This window comes from Lytechinus variegatus, chromosome 2 (assembly GCF_018143015.1).
Source record: "Lytechinus variegatus isolate NC3 chromosome 2, Lvar_3.0, whole genome shotgun sequence".
NCBI lineage: Eukaryota > Metazoa > Echinodermata > Echinoidea > Temnopleuroida > Toxopneustidae > Lytechinus > Lytechinus variegatus.
This window is the reverse complement of record NC_054741.1, coordinates 60683483-60704264: the sequence shown is the minus strand read 5'-3', so window position 1 is coordinate 60704264 and position 20782 is coordinate 60683483. Positions and strand designations below refer to the sequence as shown.

Here is a 20782-nt window from a genome sequence, read left to right as displayed (position 1 = left end):
TTATTCCACATGTGTGTTCCACATTATCTGCTTGATTTTAAATGAAATGCAGATATATTCTTCTTATAATAGACTGAAAGAACTTTATAAAAATTCTGTTCTGATAATAATTGCGTATCAGTCTTAATTCCATGCTTTGAAATGCATATACTTAATGAATGCAAATCTACGTTAAAATTTTTTCTATCTTTTTTAAATCTCATAAATTCAAGTGGGAATCTAATAATTCAAGAGGATACGATTATGTTGCATTGCCTGCTTGCAATATGAATACTACAAGAAGAAAGTCAAGTATACTTATCTCATAATGTGAATCTTCTTCAATTTCAAAGATAATTAAGTCAGGAACTGAATTTCAATTTAATGCTTAAGATTTGACTCTGTTGGGTATTATGTTTCATAACATCTTTGTACCAGTATATCAAAAAATATAGCAAACTTTCTAGTGTATGTTGAATCCCTCAAGTGGAAACAGGATTGTATTACAACGTTTGTTGCTACATGTACTTGGATATTACAAGGCTACTTATAGACTCATTGCCATTACACAATGACAAGTAACATGGTTATGCCACAACGCCAATCTGTCGCATTGTCGTATAGCCCTTTTTCCCCCTGCAAATTCAGATTATTCCCTTTTCCTACCCCCAAGTCCAATATAGAGTCTTCCCAAAGTCTGTTTGAATCATCAAGACCTGAATCACTCTACTGGGAAGATGTAACACTATTTGTCAACCTTCCAAACTACTAGACTGATGAACGTCTGATTTGTCCTCCATCAACCGATTGCCACTTTACAGCAAGACAACAGTTGATGTATCCTCTTCGCAAGTGCATCAAGTGTACCCTCCTACCCACAACAACCTCATCCTCGATCGGAACAAAAGCCTCCATCATCCTGCATTTCTGGATGGAGATTTGATGACGTCAGAAGGAGAGGAAAATGTGACTGCACACAAGTTTCCTTCATTTTTTATCATCAAGCCACAGGTTTGGCGGTAAAGCAGTGCACAATTAGGAGACGGGCAATGAATGAGAAACTGTGTACTCTCAGGTCCATGCTCTCATCATCCACTAGCTGACATCACTGCTACCATGGCAACAAGCATCTCTCCTCCCCCCACCACCAAGAGATAAGGAAGGCAGGCAGGAAGATGGATTTTACCCATATGGTATTCTTTTCTCTCATCTCTTCTTCCCCCCCCCCCATCCTCCCTCTTCCTGCCACTCTCTCCTGTTTAATCTCTTTCACTATCTCTCTCATTTCTCTATCTATTTTTCTATCTATCTATCTATCTGCCTATCTATCTATCCACTCTATCTATCCACTCTATCTATCTATCTATCCACTCTATCTATCTATCTATCCACTCTATCTATCTATCTATCTATCTCCTTCCATTCCTCCCATCTTCCTCCTATCCCTCCCATCTTCCTCCTTCAATCCCTCTCATCTCCCTCTCTCCCTCACATCCTCCCCTCTCTCCCTTCCTCCTCCCCTCTCATCCTCTCTCACCCCTTTCTCTCATTCTGCTTTCACCCCCTCCTTACTCAGATGTTTTGTAGCATGATACTGTAATTTGATCCTCTATAGCACTTGCTCCATTAGCAGCTCTTCATCACCCTTTAAGCCCTCTTTTCAATCCCTTTTTGAATATCTTCATCCATTTTCTTTTTCCCAAGTCCAATTCCCACATTTGCAATTCAAAAATCATTATTTTACTTCTCTCCTTTGCAAAGAAAATTTAACCCTAATTTCATCACGTGAAATCAACCCAGTAAAGCCTTCCAGGAGACTAGATGGATTTGGAATAGTCGAATCACGTACTAACATCACCGTTTCTAAGAATTCTGAAGGCAGTAAGAGAAAACATATACATGTATATAATAAAATGCATGGTGTTTTCATGGATGAAGCAAAATCATTTGAGTTACATTCTTCTATATGAATTTCAGTATCATACAAATTACAATATAGGCTTAATATTAATAAATATAATGCACCAGTAAACTTGGGGGCCCCAAGGTACAGTCTGGTGGGTGTTTCATAAAGCTGTTCATAGTGACGAAAGGTTAACCTTTCTTTCGCACTAAAAAACTGCCAATGAACATTTGATGGTGAATATTATTTACCATAAGAAAGGATCACCAGTCACCCTAAACTGACAAACAGCTTTATAAAATGGCCCTTCGGGCACTTCCATCATGGTACTGGTGAAACATCAGGGGTTAGTGAAGAAAGATGTCCCGCCGGCAGGGAACTGGAGTTGGGGTGGTGGCTCGAGCACATTCACCCAGGTAGGTGTCTCATAAATCTTTTCATAAAGTTACACATGACTGGAACATGCTCTATAGGGGATTAAGTCAGCAACATGTATGCAGGGATATATCATTTGCACAAGAAAGGGTCATTGGTGTTGTGTACAGTCATTCCTAACTGACGAACAAATTCATGAAACACCCACCAGGCCCGGGGGCCCTTTCATAAAGCTAAGTTAAGAGTTAAGAGCGACTCTAAGAATGACTGGTAAACCTTTCTTAAGCTCTGAACCATTGCCAATGAATAAACCATTTACCATAAGAAAAGATCACCAATCTTTTTTAAAGTCACTCTTAACTTTAATACGACTAGCTTTATGAAATGGCCCCCAGATGTGGCAGGCACTATGTATGGGATCGCGATGGTGTTTATTGGGGTCTGAAAATGATATGCAATGCGTAGTTGGAAAATGTTCCTGTTCTTATCTTGTGGTTTTAATGGATCCAGACTTTGTATGCGAAAGTGACAAAGTCCTCCGTGGTATGAGTGGCCGGGAATTAATTTGTCCACAATCAAAAACTTCTCTGGTAGTACAATGAAAATAAACCATATCAGAATTAATCTATATCTACTAAAATATGATTTTAAATTTAAAACATAAATTCTGTTTGTTTGTACATGTAGTTTTCTAATATCCAATAACTAAATTTGCACAAAATAAGTGCTCAAAGGACTATTTGGAATAAAACATATTTAAAAAAAACATTAGGCCTACCAATAGAATATGCTAGATGCCAAATTTGAATTCTGACAACTAAAAAAATTTAATTCTAATGGCTGAAAAAAAACCTTTTTAATATATGTTACATGTACTCAAGTATAATTTATATGTAAAAGCTCTGTACAATTCAGCTCATGCCATGAACAGTCTTGAAATAAATTATTATGATCAAAGCTTTAGATGGGCTTTCACCAAAATCTCAAGTCATTCTCTGCGTGTCATTCTCTACTCCTTTAAAACTGTATTTTCCAGGGTTTGCCTTCCCTTGAAACTTCCCATCACTGCCGCCTCAACACTAATCTAGCCCCGACACACAATTTGTCCCTCTCCTCCCCAAGCCAGACGTCTGATTACCAAGAAACAAGCTCAAGTCCACGACAATTGGATGTAACAAAATTTAGACGAGGAATGTCAACATAATAACCGCAATCATGGCTTTCATTCTGCATCACTGCCTACCATGTACAATTTAGGGCCTCGAAGACCCGTTCTCATTACACTTTCTAAAACTAGTTTACTGGAAACCGGTTCAGGAAGCCAGTTTGAAAGATCGCTTTGCTAGTGCTCCCATTTGATCACCCGAAAGCGGTTTTCAAAATCACTTCACATAAAGCGGGTCTTGTTGCTACGGGAACGCTCTCAGTGGGGTGACACATTTCGTGCAAAATTTGAAACTGCAGCATAGACATTCTACATAGTGTGTGGAGTAGCGCGCTCAAAATGTGCGAAGATCGCTACCCAAGAACGGTTGTGTCCTCACTTACGCTAAAACCAGTTTAACAAGGCAAAGTGATCTTGAAAACTACATTGCGAGGTGGTTTTCCAAACCGGTTTGGAAGATCACTTCGAAGACCTCGACCGTTCTCATTACACATTAAACTAGTTTCCACTAAACAATTTACACAATCAATAGATGCTCTATTTCATTCATTTATATATTCATAAATATATTATTTATCTATTTAACAATTCATTCATTTAATTTCAATAATCTATATACTTAATTTTGTGTTTATTCATTCATTTTTTAGATGTATTTGATTTTTTATAACATCAAAAATATTTCAACAGCTAGGACAGCAAATATGAAAAATAAAAGATATCCTTTGGGAGTCCTGTTATACAGTAGAGGACTACACAGATCAAAATACAACATACATGTAGCTATCACATAAAAATAATCAGGTTACAAAAAATTGCAACACTGAAAAAAAACTTGCATAATGTATGCTATTGATTCACCAAGGCAAAGTCACAAGCCTAAGCAATAATATAAATTAAACTTGGCAATTTAGGAGTAAACTTATCTCCATTTTGAATAAAAAACACACATTTATTGAGAATCAGGGGAGGTTATTGTTTATTTGATCATATATGATATTTACATCAAATGCCCATCGTGATATTTACAAGCGTACGTAGTTCACGATTTCAACCTAATTCATATGCTTCACTGACTGAGTAAACACTATCTATAAATAGAAGGTAAACATAAATGCATGTTTACACATAAGTGTCATGGATTTGCAAATTGGCAAACATAGCCTCATATGTGAAATGTTGCACAGAACAAAATATATACTACATTCATTTATCAAAACTAAATCATTAATTCATTATAAAAGTAAATTTTTTTTTCAGGCAAGAATGAGGTGAATGATAACCTTGACAATGCCATGAACATTGAGAGCGCCATTAAAACCGATCAACAACAAACAACTGGACAGAATTTATGCAGGAAAAGCATAGAAACATGAATAGAAAGTGATACATAATACATGTATCATTAACTTGAATATGATTCTAATTGAAGCTAAATATCTATCTATTGATAAAAGATGTAATATTTCAGTGCAGACTAATATGATTCATTACAACAGCAAACTACATGTATTCCAGGAAATTATGTTTAAAATCCATACCACAAAAATCAATTAAAAAATCTGTCTCTTTCACTGAACTGCTAATGAGGTTGATTATTATAACACAGCCTTGATGAATAGGCAAAGAGGGAATGATAATAAATGCGACACCTCATTATTCTATCTATCAACCCCTGTCACCATGATCATACATGTCTATCATTATAATGCATTCATTTTGGGTGTTCATATTAGCATCAGCAACAATACAATTTAGTTTATCCGAAGTGACAGTCTAATATTTTTCAATAAGGAGAGTGGATGCGGTACCGATATTCTATTCAGCCACCCTATTCCATAGTCTATCATGCATGCAGTCTCACATGTATACACTTACATTGATAGAAATAATGCACATGAGGCCCTACATCATACTCTGTATATTTCTAATGTTTCATTTTATTACATGGCCGTATGTACACTGGGGGGGGAGTGGGCAGGGAGAACAGTGCCCCCCCCCCCAAAAAAAAAAAAAAGTTTTTTGAACACCTACATTTTTTAAAGAAAATTTTCACAATATGCATCAAAAGTGTGCAAGAAATCCTTCAATTTCACTTTTAAATGCAAAAAAACGACACAAGCTCAATTGCTTCTCTCCCTCGCTTTAAAGTTTCTTAAAAAATGTTTGGATGTCCCGTCCCCCCCACTCCAAAAAAAATGTTGGTGTACAGCCTTGATTATTTAATTGCATTTTGAGGATAAAAGCACTGGCATTGATAACATGGGAGTAAATTACCTCCATGTACATGTACAGTGTATAGACCAAACTTCAAAGTAGTAAGCAATAATTTCAAGAAATGAGTTCCCATGTAAAAGCAAATTTCAAGTTTTGGTAAATTCCTCAAAGTGCGTAGCACTATTATTCATTATTGCATCACACAAATTTAAAACTGTCATGATGTAGAGGATATAAAATAAAATATGTTTCATTGGATAGACTTAGCAATTTCAAAAATCATAGAACCTTTTTTATATAACTCTTAGCTCTTTATGTGCCTTGAGCACTCTACAGAGTGGATTTGGGGCAAGTCACATTATTATTAAATTATCATCATTATTATTATTTCTGATGAAAATCTACATGTACTGGTATGTGATCTGTTGCCCAATCAACATCTGCAATTCTTGTCATACCCTGTATATAATAATACCATTTCACTAGCATGGAATAAGCTGAAAAATTCATCAGGATAATCAAGCAATAAAAAAACTACAAGAACTTTTTTATAAATACAGGGCACTGCTTTCCCATTTTGTCCACTCTATGTAAAAAAATAACATCATGTTCTCAGTTGGTACTGTCCAAAATAATCATGAAATTTGAGCAAAAACTGCTATCTCGCAGGGATTAATTCAATTTGAAAAAAGTAAACTTAATCATAATGTAAGTTTAGAATAAATTCAGGATTCCGTACACTACAGACAGACATTCAGTCAAGAAGACACAGGGGAAGAATAAGAGGAGCAGACTCAAGCAATACTACATGATGTGTTAGTTCAGCTTTGTGTAGCTGATCCATAATGTAATTCCCTCACTCGTTACATTCTCAGGTGGGTGGGGAAAAAACGGGGGGGGGGGGAAAATATGTGATCCTGATACAAGCCAAGCCTGCCACACATTTTAAGATCACACAACGACACTATCAAACAAAGTGCTATTTGGTTGTGAATTCATTAAAAGACAAGTATACTTTGATATAATTCAAGTTTAGAATACATTTGTAAATATAGGAAAATGAAAAAATCGACTTCTCAAACAGCCGAAAATACAACTGCACCACACTTAATACCAGAGGGGGGAAAAGATAATTTTCCCTGCAAGCTACCATGTATAAATAAAGATAAATAATAAAAATAAATAATAAAATCAAAGTCAAACTTGTAATACTGGGAAATTTCAACATTTAGAAATGTCATTTCATAATAATACATGTAAATAATTAATAATAGGCATTTACATTGCGCCATTTATCTAGAAATAATCCATTCCGAGGCGCATTGTTTATAGTATTACTTTCATGGTGCAGTGCTGTTTCTCAGGATACCCATTCCTTTTCTCTTTCTCTCCTCTCCTGTTAAATTGGCATCTTCTATCATTTTGCTCAGACATCCTGTCTAACAGATTTCTGGGGTAAAAAAAAATTCAATTTGGGTGGGTGATCACCCGAATCTACATACAAAATGTACATGTATCTATAAATTTATTCTCTCTGTCATAACTATTGTTTTTACATAGATCTCTACTTCTCTACCTAATGCTCTGTACCCCTGAGTCCTGTTACTGGTATCTTTTCTCCATTCATTATTTTTTTGGCTTTTTTCACCTCTCTCTCTCTCTCTCTCTCTCACGCTATCTCCTATCTCCCTGCATGCTTTCAATTTAAAAACCATCTTCGCATGCCTATTTGGCACATCTGTACAGTGTATTAAGATGAAAGCAAACCACCACCACCACCATGCAGAAATCATCCACACACAGGAACACACACGAAGGTGGGTTGCATTTGAACGTGTACCCGATGAGGGTTTCCAATCGCAGGCTATAGGGGGGAGTCCATGCCAGCGTGTTTGTGTGGGCGACACAATTTGGACGGGGAACAGAGAGAGGGAGAGAGAGAAAATGAGTGAGTGGAGGCAGGGAAGAAAATCTATGGCATGTTTATGGAAGAATTGTGTAAACTGTACCATATGGTGCCGTCAAAATACAATCAAATATATCCTAAAACCTATTATTTGGTTACAAATGACAGCAAATATGCTGTCATTGTTCGATAAATTGGAATTGTTGAGTTCATCTTCATTTTGTTTTATTGTGATTTAAAATGAGCTTTAAGGCATTATACATGACTGTATGTAAGAAATATATATTACATGTACATGTACTCTATTCTTAAGCTTTATATCAACACATGCAAAATTAACATAATTAACAATTTTGATTATATATAATTATATTCAAGAGTTTGTGTAAAAACTTGTTTTATAATGCAGAGTTTTATAACTTTTGTGCTTTTATTACCATTATTATCACTATTATCATCATTGTTATTGTCATGATTATTATCATCATCATCATCATTATCATCAAGTCTAGGTGATTATAAAAAAGTAAAGTCATACATGTACATTTCAAAGATGTGTACTTGAAAAAATACATACCCAGACACTGCAAACGAGCATGTAATGAAAATCACCATCATCATTACCCACTCCTCATCATCAAGATCAAAATCACCACCACTATCATATAGGCAAATCAAAAACAATTTAGATTTGATTTAATGAAGTACATGTATATGTACATGTACTTGAAAATATTCATTAATAACAGTGACCTGTATCATCTAAAAAAAAACCAAGTCATCATCATCATCACTGTTGTCTGTAATTTGTATTATAAATATTTATATTACATGTATGATTCTTGACATCATTTCTATTACCATAATTATTATTGTCATGATCATTATCATCATCATTATCATCAGGTCTAGGTGATTATAAAAAAGTAAAGCCACACATTTCAAAGATGTGTACTTGAAAAAGTTACAAACACAGACATCAGTGTTAGATATGAATGTAGGATTCATGACCAATCTATTCTCTACAGTTGAGATAAATGCAACTGCTTGAAAATGGAATAAATTTCTCCTACGATACATTCTTGCATGAAATTGAGCAGATGTATACACACAGTAATTGGTATTGGTTGACATATACTGGGATATGTATGTCTTGAAACACATTTAAAGTTTGAATGCTGAATTGTTTTTATGTCCATCTACAATGACAACAATTTGCCTAACAGCATACAGGCCTACATGTATATACATGTAGATAATCTACTACTGTACATACCATTTTCGATATAAACAATCAAGGAAAAGCTAAGCTAACTAACTTTTCAAATCAACTTTAATGCTCATGTACATGACTTACAAGTAATCAATCACTGAATATATTGATTGATTTTTTTTCATCCATAAAATATAAATCTGAGAACTTCATATTAAATAGAGGGCTCACTCTGCTCAATATACACGAACCTGTCAACTAGAGCAATACTAGTAATTCATAATTACCAATGCACTGTACATTAATTATCTAGTTTTCCAATTAAATGACTCGTATTCTGAATTCTAATACCAGGAGGCATAAAAAAGGGGAATAATTAAAACACCAACCTCCAATTTCAGAAAGCATTTATTAACATCATTTTGCTCTTTTTATTATTGTACAGGTATTTGTTCTGCACTGACATTAAGAGGGATAATCGATCATTCACTCTTTCCGTCTTATTTGCTCTAGTTGGACACAGCGATTCTGTGTAAACAGAGCGAGTTTCCAATCATGGGTTGTTTTGATCTAAAATCAGGCCACTTTCCCAGGTAGAGAAGGTGCATGTACATAATGTGTATTGCCCTGCTCCATGTAGGTTGTTGAGATTTCATCGATGTGTTTTGGCACCTGCCCGAACAAAAAATACACCTCTTGTTTTTTATAGGGAAGTGTACCTCCAACAGATAATATATTGCCAGTGTGAAAGAAAAGAACATGTACATGTAATATCAACCCTTCCCCCACCCCCGCCCCCTAAAAAAATGAAAATAAACCTGATGATATATATGTAGGTTTACAATTTTCAAAATTAGTTTTTTTCACATGGATTTCTGAAAGGTATCTCGACAGCAGATCCATGGATATAGTCAGTGTGAAAGCAAATTATAAATTCTCCGATCTGATCTAGGATTAAAGAGTCATGTTGCATGCTCATAATAAAGAACTTCATGCTTCATGGAGACCTGTGAGAATGTGTGTTGTATTCAAAGGCTTGACATGCTAAAGTTGGGTTAAAAACATCTAAAGTCCTCTGGAAGCACTTCCTAAGATAACAATAAATGTTAAAAATATTCATGAATTAAGTTTTTTTCAGCTCCAACAAATCCCACATATTGCAATAATAATACACATATTTATATGTGTATTATAAAATTGTTATAATAATGTTGCTTTACAAATTTGAATAGCAGCATTTTTGGTCATAATATGAAAATGCTCTCTACTATTAATGTAGAGACCTATGTAAAAATATGCTACGCAAAAGACTTGGTATGCGTAGCAGTCTTATAAAAAATGTGGAGCAAATTGCGATGCGATACCAGAAAAATCATTCCCTGGATCAGATGGGTGCGAGTAGGTTACAGGCGAGGTATTTCCCTCAAGACCCATGTTGCTCGTTAGCAAGCTATCCAAGATGTAGATTTCTCAAGAGAATCATGCCTTTGTTTTTTTTCTGATACCTTCACCTACAGTGTACATGTATCTCGGGATACAACCCCCTCTAACCCTCCTCAATTACATATGCCTTCTCAATTAACCTATCACAGAACCTGAATGATTTGATCGTAACATCATAAATAATGCAAAGTAGAGGCTGCAATGGAAAGGGGTTTGACAAAAATATGTTGAAGATCAACCGAGCTACAGTACAGTATTTATGTTTACATCTTTCTTTTTTTTTTGTTTAATGTCATGAAAATAACTGCCCCATTCATGTAATATAGGCTTACATGCACGTACAAATTGAAAATTCATCCTTTTAAATAATTAATGACAAAATAATTTTCTCATAGGCATGTGTAAATTATTTCATTATATTGAATTAGTAATTATGAGTTTTTCTGTTTTCCGTTGTAATTCTTTCGCTTCATCTCTACAGTATGTATAAAACAGCAAATGAAAAAATACTGGTAAATTTTAATACTGCTTTTAGATATTGAGTTTACCTGCAGGCAAAAATTTACCTCATTCAGCACCTGTGTTTTGGGGGTATATGTTTTAATGAATTCATGAAAATAAATCTCATAATAATCAACTGAATTAAATCTTCTTAAATGCATTAAAAAAATAATATTTACTGATATACTGTGCTGTCTACAATAATACCCATGGGCATGATATTTTCAGCAAAAATATTAAGAGAAGCTCATCCTCTATCATTATAATATTCCAGATGAAAGATGGTTGATGATTGAGAGTTGAGTGATATTCCCTAATGCTGTTCCACTGGCTGACCATGCAAAACATAAGCTGATTTCTTGGTCAGGAAAGCTTATTAATATTGCTTCTGACAGTTCCAAAATATCCTAGCCCATAAATTACCATTGGGTTCTATATAATAATAATTTGGGATAAAGATGGAAGCCTTTCATGGAAACATTTTTTTCGCTGACTTCTGTTATAATCTACTTGCTCTCCTCATAATACATGTAGCTAAGAGCTATTTTCTAAATTCTAGAAGGTGAAATCATTATTACTAATTCTAAAAATTTCAATTACAGTCTGTGGTTTTGTACGAACCTCGGTACAGAAAATAGAATGGTCAACATTTTAGAATTAGCCATGGGGATAGAGTGCATTTGAAATTGTTGTAACCACACTTGAATACTGATGCGATTGGGTCCCGGTAAGAAAAATTGGATGATGAAACAGAATTAAAGTCAGCAATAGATAGAAGAAAAAAATGGAATATGAATTGATCTCAAGCAGGGATCTTTTCATGAAAGTTAAAACAATAGACAATTTTCAATCAGGGAGGCCTACGTGACAGTTTTATCTTTGCTTTCACCGCTGTTCAATACCTTCAAGCATTACACTATCCAGCAGCATACAGTTTTTGATAGAAAATAAAAAAGAAAAGAGAATGGGAGATAAAAAAAATCACCTAGAGGGTTATTACTGATTCATTGTTGGCTGAAAAGATATTTTCAGAGAGTAATGTGATGAGATATGCAATTTGATCTGGATTCAGTCATCAAATTGATGTGCAAGCATCATTAAATCGTATTATGAGTAGGCACTACAAGCTATAGAGTTCTTGAGATTGTATTCCTCTGAAGAACTCTACAGCTTGATAAGTACAACTTACATGTACATGTAAAAGCATCAATCTTGATGTGAATGATGGTAAAATGTACCCATAAATAACTGTGTCTTGTATTATGGATGCTCAAGTATTTAGTACTCCTCTGGAAATGAGAAAGGACACATTAGGGAATGCTCAAGCTTTTGAGTTTTGATAAGATGTGAATTTTCATTTGAAAGCAGTTCACAGTTTGCAATAACAATGATGAAGAGACTCTGTATTTAAAAAAAAAGAGAGAACGGAAAATTTCTTATGAATGACATACATGTACATGTTTTAATGCTTGAAGTTAGACTAATACTACGTTTGGAATCCATCTGACCACCATTATTACAGTAGTTGCCCTTTTCTCATGATAAACAGCCCAGCATCATGTTCCTTGTAATGTTTTTAGCAAAGAAATCATATGAACACAATTTCAACAAATGTTTGCAAAATGTGACGGGTATGAGCAAGCTTCAGCTTAGAAAATACATGAGGATGATGGAAGATTTTGCCCTCATGACAACCCAGAGTCGCCCCAAGATCTGTCACAAACAATATCTAAAGGCGACCGCACACCTTGCGACTGGTCTGCGACTCAATTTTGGAATACAACGTAGTAGAATGCGATGCTAATATTGAGACTTGGAACATCTTACTGTGTAATGTTTTAAATCATCGTAAGAATACCTACACAGCAAAAACTGTGGTGTTAACCGGTGTAGAGGACCACACCAGTTATTTTACACCGGTGTTAAATTGGCGATGTTAGTTTTACACCTAAAGGTGTTATTATTTTACAACACCTTTGGTTGTTACATTTACACTCTTTGGTGTTATGTTCAATCTCTAGGGTGTAATTTTAACACCTCAGGGTGTGGTCCTCTATTAACACCAATTGGTGTCAGTTTTAACACCACAGTTTTTACAGTGTACCTATGTTCAAATATGTGACTATATGCTATCATCCTTATTAGAATAAAAGCGAATTTAATACCTAGTCGTAATGACGTCATAGCAGTCGTACGATTGGCTACGATTTGAAACTAATTTGGCCTTTACTCCCAAATAAAGGCTTACAATCTTACAAAATGGTTATATTAGTATTCTTTCAATTAATTTTAACCTCAAATAAAATGATATGTTCCACTTACATTTTCAGAAAAAGAGAAAAATGCGATTTATTCCAAAATCGGATCGCGAACAGTCGTAAGGTGTGCGGTGGCCTTTAGATGATAAATTAATAGACAGTCAAAATTCTAACTATGGCAGAATAATGATAATTGCTTTTACTGCATAATTGACTGTTACCCTTTAAACGTAACCCTTAAAATGAAAGAAATAGCCTCCAAAATTTTGCAATCGCCCGAATGTACAAAAAAAGATGGCCCCTAAAATAAAGATTATTTCCTATCCATGCAGTTAAAAAATAAGAAAAGAGGAATAGACCAACAGGATGAAGCTGGAAAAAGTGCTGGGGAAGATGAAGCAAATGTATGGAAAAGAGTTGCTCACCTAAATACATGTATGTTTGGTTTTAAAATTCAAGTGCATGTTGGCTGACAAGGAAGCAGAAAGGTTATAAATGTGGGTGGAGTACATGTAGAAGTCGATGAAAAAGCATCAGGATGATCAGGGTCGACTCTACAGCAAAGACAGTGAGCCCGTCACCAACATCCCAAATTTTCATATTATTCCGCTAATTCAAAGGTAACTTATCCTGATCAGAACAATCTTGAGATTTGAAATTAATTCTTTACTTTTCCGTTGGATTAATCTCTAGATTACAATCCTCAGTATTAAAATATGTAGATTTGGTTCAAAGATTTTGTTTTCAAACCCACATTATTTGGTAAATTATCCAGCTACATTTAGTCATTAGTTACAGGTGAAGATCCTCTGAGTTCTTTACTTTTACTTTTTTGCTCATTATCTATTCCACTCTACATGTATGTAAAAGATAAGAAACATATTAAAGTGTGCATGCTCAGTAACATTTGATGCTAAAGAAAATATCTCACTCTGATGGAAAAGTGTTTCTTTCTCTTCTCTTGAGCTTATTTAATTTCAGCTAATTGAGCTAAAATCTTAAGAAAGAAAAACACAGCCTATTGGAAAACCACATTGAATATGGCTTACGATATTTGGAATTCAGGAAGCAGACAAGGTGAGAAATGATCTTGGAATGATAAAGCAACCAATTCCATAGGGAAACAACAAGATCTGCACACAAAAATAGATTTTGTATCCAATAGCAGCCATCGATTTTTACCTTCTTTAACCATATGGAGAGGTGTTTTAACAAGTATTCATTCCTCTTTGGCTGTATTATTTTCATGTTTGCCTTCTGTGGCTCATGATTTTACATATTTTGTATGCCTCTTCATTAATCTAGATTTTTTTTTCCTAATGTGTTATTTGTGAGATCAATTTTCTAACAAATCACAAATTTTGTATTTACATATAGCTACTTCTTCCTCCTCTCCAACCTATTTACATCCTATTCCTCTCCTCATCTCCTAATCATCCTTCTCTTTTTCCTCCCCTTCATCCTCTTTCAAGTTCCCCTTTCTTTCTCTCTCCCCTCCTCTGTCTTCCTATTCCTCTTCATCTCTCACTCTTTCTCATCTCCAGTCTCCTCTCTTCCTCATCCTCTTTCTCCTCTCTTTAAATTGTAAGTCCCTTTACCTCCTCCTTTAATCACCCATCTCACCCCGCCCCTTTCCCTTTCTCTCTCTCTCTCTTTCTTTCTATTTATTTTCTCTATTACTCCTCTATTACATGTACTTCCTAAGCATGTATTCTACTTCTCAATTTCAAATCACCCATCTTTCTGTCTTTCTTTCCCATCCACTCTCCCGTCCATTCTCCCTCTTTTCCAACTTCTATCTTTGTATAAAATTATAAAATTTCTTGTCTGTATTATGTTTTTGCACGGCACTTAAACAAGACAAATTTCCATTTTGATATGGACAATATCACTTAAGTTTATACTTAATTTGATTACATCTATGAACTAAAACCACAAACATGCCAATTTCTCATATTATACATGTAGAATAGGCCTACATATTTGAATCTAATAATTACTCCTAAAGTCCATTTACACATGACCTTACATGTACATGTACCAGGGCTCGACATTAGCAGTGGCCCGGTGGCCTGGGGCAACCTAAATTGAGAGTCTGGCCACTGAATTTCTGTAAAAGCTCTCACTTGGTGGCCCGGTTGGGCTACCAAAGTTTTGATAAATTGTAATGTTTTCTATTGTTTTAAGGTGACCATATTTGCTTTGCGGGCCACCAAAAATATGAAATTTATGATTTTGGTGGACCGATCGGGCCACCAAGCAAAAAAGTTAGTGTGGAGCCTTGCATGTACACGCATAGTGTAAGCCAGATTACTGTAGATCAATTAAATCAATGCATCACATAAAAGCTATTGTGACATCACAATGAATGTTTCTAGAGGACAATCTTTATCTAGCCTATTTCGGCTCCAGAGAAACAAATTTCAATTATTATGCGAAAGGCTTATATAATAGCCAAATGCAAAAACTGCACTTCCTATATACATGTATGCATACAAGGTGTAGACCTACATGTACATGTAAATCATATCGATGCAAAGATGCACCAAGAATAAATCACTAAAAATTGATTTTAATTTCCAAACAGTATAAAATCAAATAGAAAAAATTGTCCAGATACTCCAGGTATCATGCCTTCTTCATGTTAGTGAATTTGCATGAAACTAAAGCAAAATTATGATATGCTTCAGACACATTGACACATGTATGAGCTTTATTATTATTATCACACAACATAACATAGTATTCCAAAAGGCTATACTATTGCCACAAGGTAAGTGAATGGACATCTATTATACACCACAACTTTGTCACCAGCTTATACCAAGGAGGTTACCTCTTTTTACCCCTCTATAAAGTTATGATCTAGATAACAATATATTCAATGTTTACAGTTTTACGCTACTTCTATGTATGTAAATGTGACATATGATTTTGAAATGAAATTATGGATCTTATTTTCAGTTTTGTATGATCATCCTTTATAAAACTAAAGACACTAATAAACGAAGTGTTTTTTTGTACAGTTGTCGATTTCTTGAGAGAATATTTTACAAGATATATAAATGTACATGCATTTCATATGTAACTACACAGAGATTTGCAAAACATGCATTTTTGTGATATTTTGAATGTTAGGATATCTGACAACTCTAATGATTTTACAGTCAAGTCTGCAACCAGCAGCAACCTAAAGGTCACATCCCTGTGGTCAGAGACCACAAGTTTTGTTTCCTTTATATTGTATACAACATGTTATTCCCTATTGAAAAAGTATGAGGGCACCTGTCCATAAAGACTTCTCTTGTCTCCCTTGTAAAGTGCTTATAAATTTCACAGTTTCACATTATCACATTAAAGGGGAAGTTCACCCTGACAAAAAGTTTATTGTAAAAATAGCAGAAAAAAATAATAAAAAATATTGCCGAAGGTTTGAGAAAAATTCATCAAATAATTAAAAAGTTATTAGAATTTCAATTATTTGATTTGTGACGTCATATGCGAGCAGCATTCCTACATAGCGAATGGTAAAAAATCAATAAAATGTCATTTTCTCAGAAAAATGAAAATTGTTTTCACTGTACCATTTGTATATCAATAGACAAATCACTACACACCCGATGATGAATAGAAAACAAAATTAAGTCATCAGGAACCATAAAAATTTTGAAATTCATGCATTTTATATTACATAACATATGGGGCAGCTGCTCGTTTATACGTCACAAATCCAAAACTTAAAACTCTAATAACTTTCTTACTCTCTTTAACGGATTTTCCTCAAACCTTCACCAATATTTTTTACTATTTTTCTGCTATTTTTACAACAAAGTTTTCTTCAGGGTGAACTTCCCCTTTAACACAACAGAGAGCCCAATTTACAGAAGAAGTTGCCATTAAAGATAAATGCCAGTTGTGGTAACGATTTCAAAATGAGTTCGTAGTTAAGAATCCAATGAAATGACCACTAAAGTGTCTGTTTGTATTTAAATAAAAAATATGTGCCATTTGAAGGATTCTGGAAGAAATTGTGTAATTGCTGAGAAATCAGCAAATAAGCGGGATTCAGGTCAAGCATCGGGTTGACATTCAAAGCAATAATAATACACTGTCCCACGTGCGCTTATCTGTGTTGGTGATCTTCAGTGTGAACATTTTTCAGCATAAATTTCAAGATTTTACAAAGTTCAGTTTATGCAACTGTACCAGATCTAGGTCCTTGATGATATAATGACAATTAAACCTGATTTTACAGACTTTCTTGTGAAATCAGTGTTTTTACTGCAACTACTTTCATTTATCTTTAAACTCAAAACACAGAAGTGATTACAAGAATACATTTGGGACTTAATCTTTTGCATTAAAAATATCTCTTCCTGCAATTGGCCTCAAACTAAAGTCCTATGTGAAATGAGCACAACCTGCCCCCCCCCCCCTCCAATGAAGAGTTAAATCAGTTTCCATGACAACCAAATTGATGTAAACTTACCACATAGAGAGATGATGCTTCCACTTTCCTCGTGAACAAACTTCCTCGTGACAGCTTCCTCCATGATCTGTTTCACCTACAAAGAGAGTACACACAAATAGATTTGGCTTGAAATTGGCTGGGCAGAAATGTCAGGCGATTTACGTGCTGTCGCCAAGCGGAAGACAAAGAAATCAAGATGGCGACGTAAACACGGCCGTAAGCTCTTCCCATCTTTTCATAACATTTTTCTTGTATTTTTAATGAATTCTTTTTTAAAAACGAAATCAATATCGCAGAAATGTTGGAAATGAAGTTGAACTCCATGTACATGTTTTAGGGCTAGAACTTTTAGAGGGAAAGTAGAAATCTCGGGGGTGAAAGTTTCAGGTTTTCTACCCGTACGTGGGTGAATATAGCTTGGCGTCCCAGGCGTCAATGGGGAGTAAGCCTACGTAGAGTAGATGACTTTTACTCCCCAGACGCCTCCAGGCTAGTCCTAGACCAAAAGTTTCGGTCTCTGTTTATGTTGGTTGTTCAGCTGAACTACGTTGGCTTCACTCACCAAATACAGAGACCGAAGACTTCTAGTGCGATCTGTACAGGGGACTCAGTGGCCTTATGTTCATGTATGGTCAGTTCCCCCATGTCTGCGCGGTCTCCCAAGTCTGCGCACCCGCGTATCTGCGCGATTCTAGTTACAGAAGATCCGCAACGAGCACGAATTTTACACATGCACTACATAGACAGGTATTCATAAAAAAATCCGACTCAAAATGGTGGAAAATAATGAATTCAGGGCATTTCATGTGACGGCCTCAAAATGTAGCCTTTGTCATCAAAATCCCCGAATCGTGTGCAAAGTGAATGAGTGCGCAGACATGGGGTACAATTTTTTTTCAATCTGAAAATGACTGCCGGAGGTATTTTCAAGAAAATCCTATACTTCCTTTCACTTTTTAACGAGAAATTTGGTACACTTACTCTTGATAATATAAGGAACACTATTAACCAAAAGATTTTGTGAAATAGGAAGAAATTCATGTTAAATCTTAACTCAAATTGTTAGGTGCGCAGACTTGGGGCCCACCATCATACTACTATAAGTTCGGATAAAACAGTCAGGAAGTGAAGTTGCGCGACAGCCGGGGTAAGTCACTATTTTTGTTCCTTTTAACTTGATTTTTCCGTTTTTTGGCAATTAACGCCAAGAGGGAATATTAATTGCATTTCGGTCGTGTTAATTTTCAAAAGTTTGATTCAAAGACAAAAATTGAAGAGCCCCGACGGGGGATTTTGCATTGTAAGTCCCCTAATCATGGTGGCTGCACGATAGTGTGCCGTCATGTGTACATGAAGGAGAAATAAAAAATTAAAAAATCTCTGAAGCTTACAGTTTCCACAGTCATGGAAAAGCGTTGCATGACAGGATTCTCATTATCAAAACATATATCAATAAAGATAATTACTTAAATCTTACCTCTTTTTTGACCGTCTTCAGGAGCTTGTCCCGAGACTCTTCATCTGTCAAAAATTAGAAAGAAAAACATGATCGGTAAAAAATATGTTTAAAATTCCTGTTAATTCTAACATTTTTATTCAGGCCTAAGACATGTAAGAGTCAGGTGATACATCATATCATCAACAAGTGGTAAACATGTCAAAGAAAACAAGACTTACCGCTCATATTCGACATTTTGCGCCGTGAAATTGACTAATCCAAATTATCCAACCAACATCGAACTCTTGCCAGCGCGCGCTAGCAGCTGGCACACGGAACGACAAGGGGTCGCCTGCCTACACTCCGGGGGATGGTGTTGAGAGTTGCAGGGCACGGCAGAATGATGCTGTATGTGATCCGCACAGCTGATGGGGGAGATCAAGCAAGAATGACGTTTTGAAGAAATGATCGTAGAAACTGCGATAAAGGGCACCAATAGATGGCGCTAGACCGTAAATATTTTGGAGGGCGTAAAATGTACAATTTTTTTGGATGAATGACAGAGACACAGTGGTTATAAAGTTTGTGAATTCCACCAGAAAATAAACATATTTTAAAGTGTTCACGTTGTACCACCTTCTACATACTAGTATTCAATTGTTAAGTCAGGTGATAAAATATTACAATAAAAAAATGTTTGTTTCTCTGGGCTTGTAATGCTATTGTCTTCACTAAACATGCTCAACGCTTAGCATGGTGGGGTTCTTTCACTAACTTTTTAGCACCTCTGTAGATAGATCCATAATAGGCCTAGTACATTTTTTTTAGTACAGATCGAGGCCTAATGATGATGATCGTTTTTAATATAAAAACAACATAATGGTAAAATGCCGCACGTTTTTTTTTCCCTATCTTTTCAAGGACGGGATTTAAGAATATATATGATGAGGAGGATGAAACATTAATTGTCATCCTGCAAGTTAGTGTTCAGATCTGGCAACTTCCCCTGGTTGTTACTTCAGGGGCAAGGGGAACAGATCCTTGCTGTGCGAACCTTCATGTCCGTTTTCCCCATGCATGCATGCCTCTTTACACTCATCTGATTGACAACCCGTCTATACTATGATTACACTATACAGTCCATAGAGAAAGTATAAATACGACAGTCACATCAAACCAAAATCGCCCTCTGGTCCCGCCTTTGGTCTCACCGTCTGCCATTGATAAAATCTTGATTGATGGATGGACGGATAGATAGATGGTCTGGATGGATGGATGGATTGATTGATTGATTTTATTTGGCAAGTCACCATAGCATATAACAGTAGCATTAAAAACAACAGGCTTGCACAGGATCCCACGAAAGTCCAGTGGGCTACTTTATATGGAGTAGTATTTGAAGGATAAGTCCATCCCTAATAAAAGTTGATTGGAATGAAGGGAAAGAAATCCAACAAGCATAACATTGAAAATTCATCAAATTTGGATTTAAAATAAGAAGTTATGACATTTTAAAGTTTCGCTTAATTTCACAAAACAGTTGTATGCACATCCTGGTCAGCATGTAAATGAGGGGACTGGTGATCTCATCATGGCACTCACTATTTCTTTTTTATTTTATGATATGAAATATTTTAATTTTCTCCTTATTTTTCTGTGAAACAAAGTTTTATTCCTCCCCGAACATGTGGTATTTCCATTGTTTTAACATTTTATGGTTCAGTAAAGTTGGTCCTTAATGTCAAATCTGTAAAAAACAAAAGAAATAGTGAGTAATGGACATTATTGACTTTTTCATTTGCTGTCACTGGGTTGTTCATAATAACTGTTTTGTGAAAAATAAGCAGAACTTTCTCATTTTACATCCGAATTTGATGAAATTTTCAGTACTATGCTTCTTTGATTTTTATTCT

The 20782-nt window shown here is 35.3% G+C and overlaps 1 protein-coding gene across 3 annotated transcripts in view; it reads right to left on the bottom strand.

The window, feature by feature from the left end:
* The window catches only part of LOC121408532 (small G protein signaling modulator 2-like), a 107750-nt gene extending 88408 nt beyond the window's left edge, over positions 1-19342 (bottom strand). For all 3 annotated transcript variants that reach the window (XM_041600019.1, XM_041600021.1, XM_041600022.1), the window contains exons 1-3: positions 19109-19342; positions 18909-18952; positions 17450-17525 (exon numbers count right to left, since the gene is read on the bottom strand). In XM_041600019.1, coding sequence (XP_041455953.1) covers positions 17450-17525; positions 18909-18952; positions 19109-19124 — 136 coding nt within the window. In that variant the 5' untranslated portion in view covers positions 19125-19342. The remainder of the gene's footprint in view (positions 1-17449; positions 17526-18908; positions 18953-19108) is intronic.
* Positions 19343-20782: the final 1440 nt, after the last annotated feature.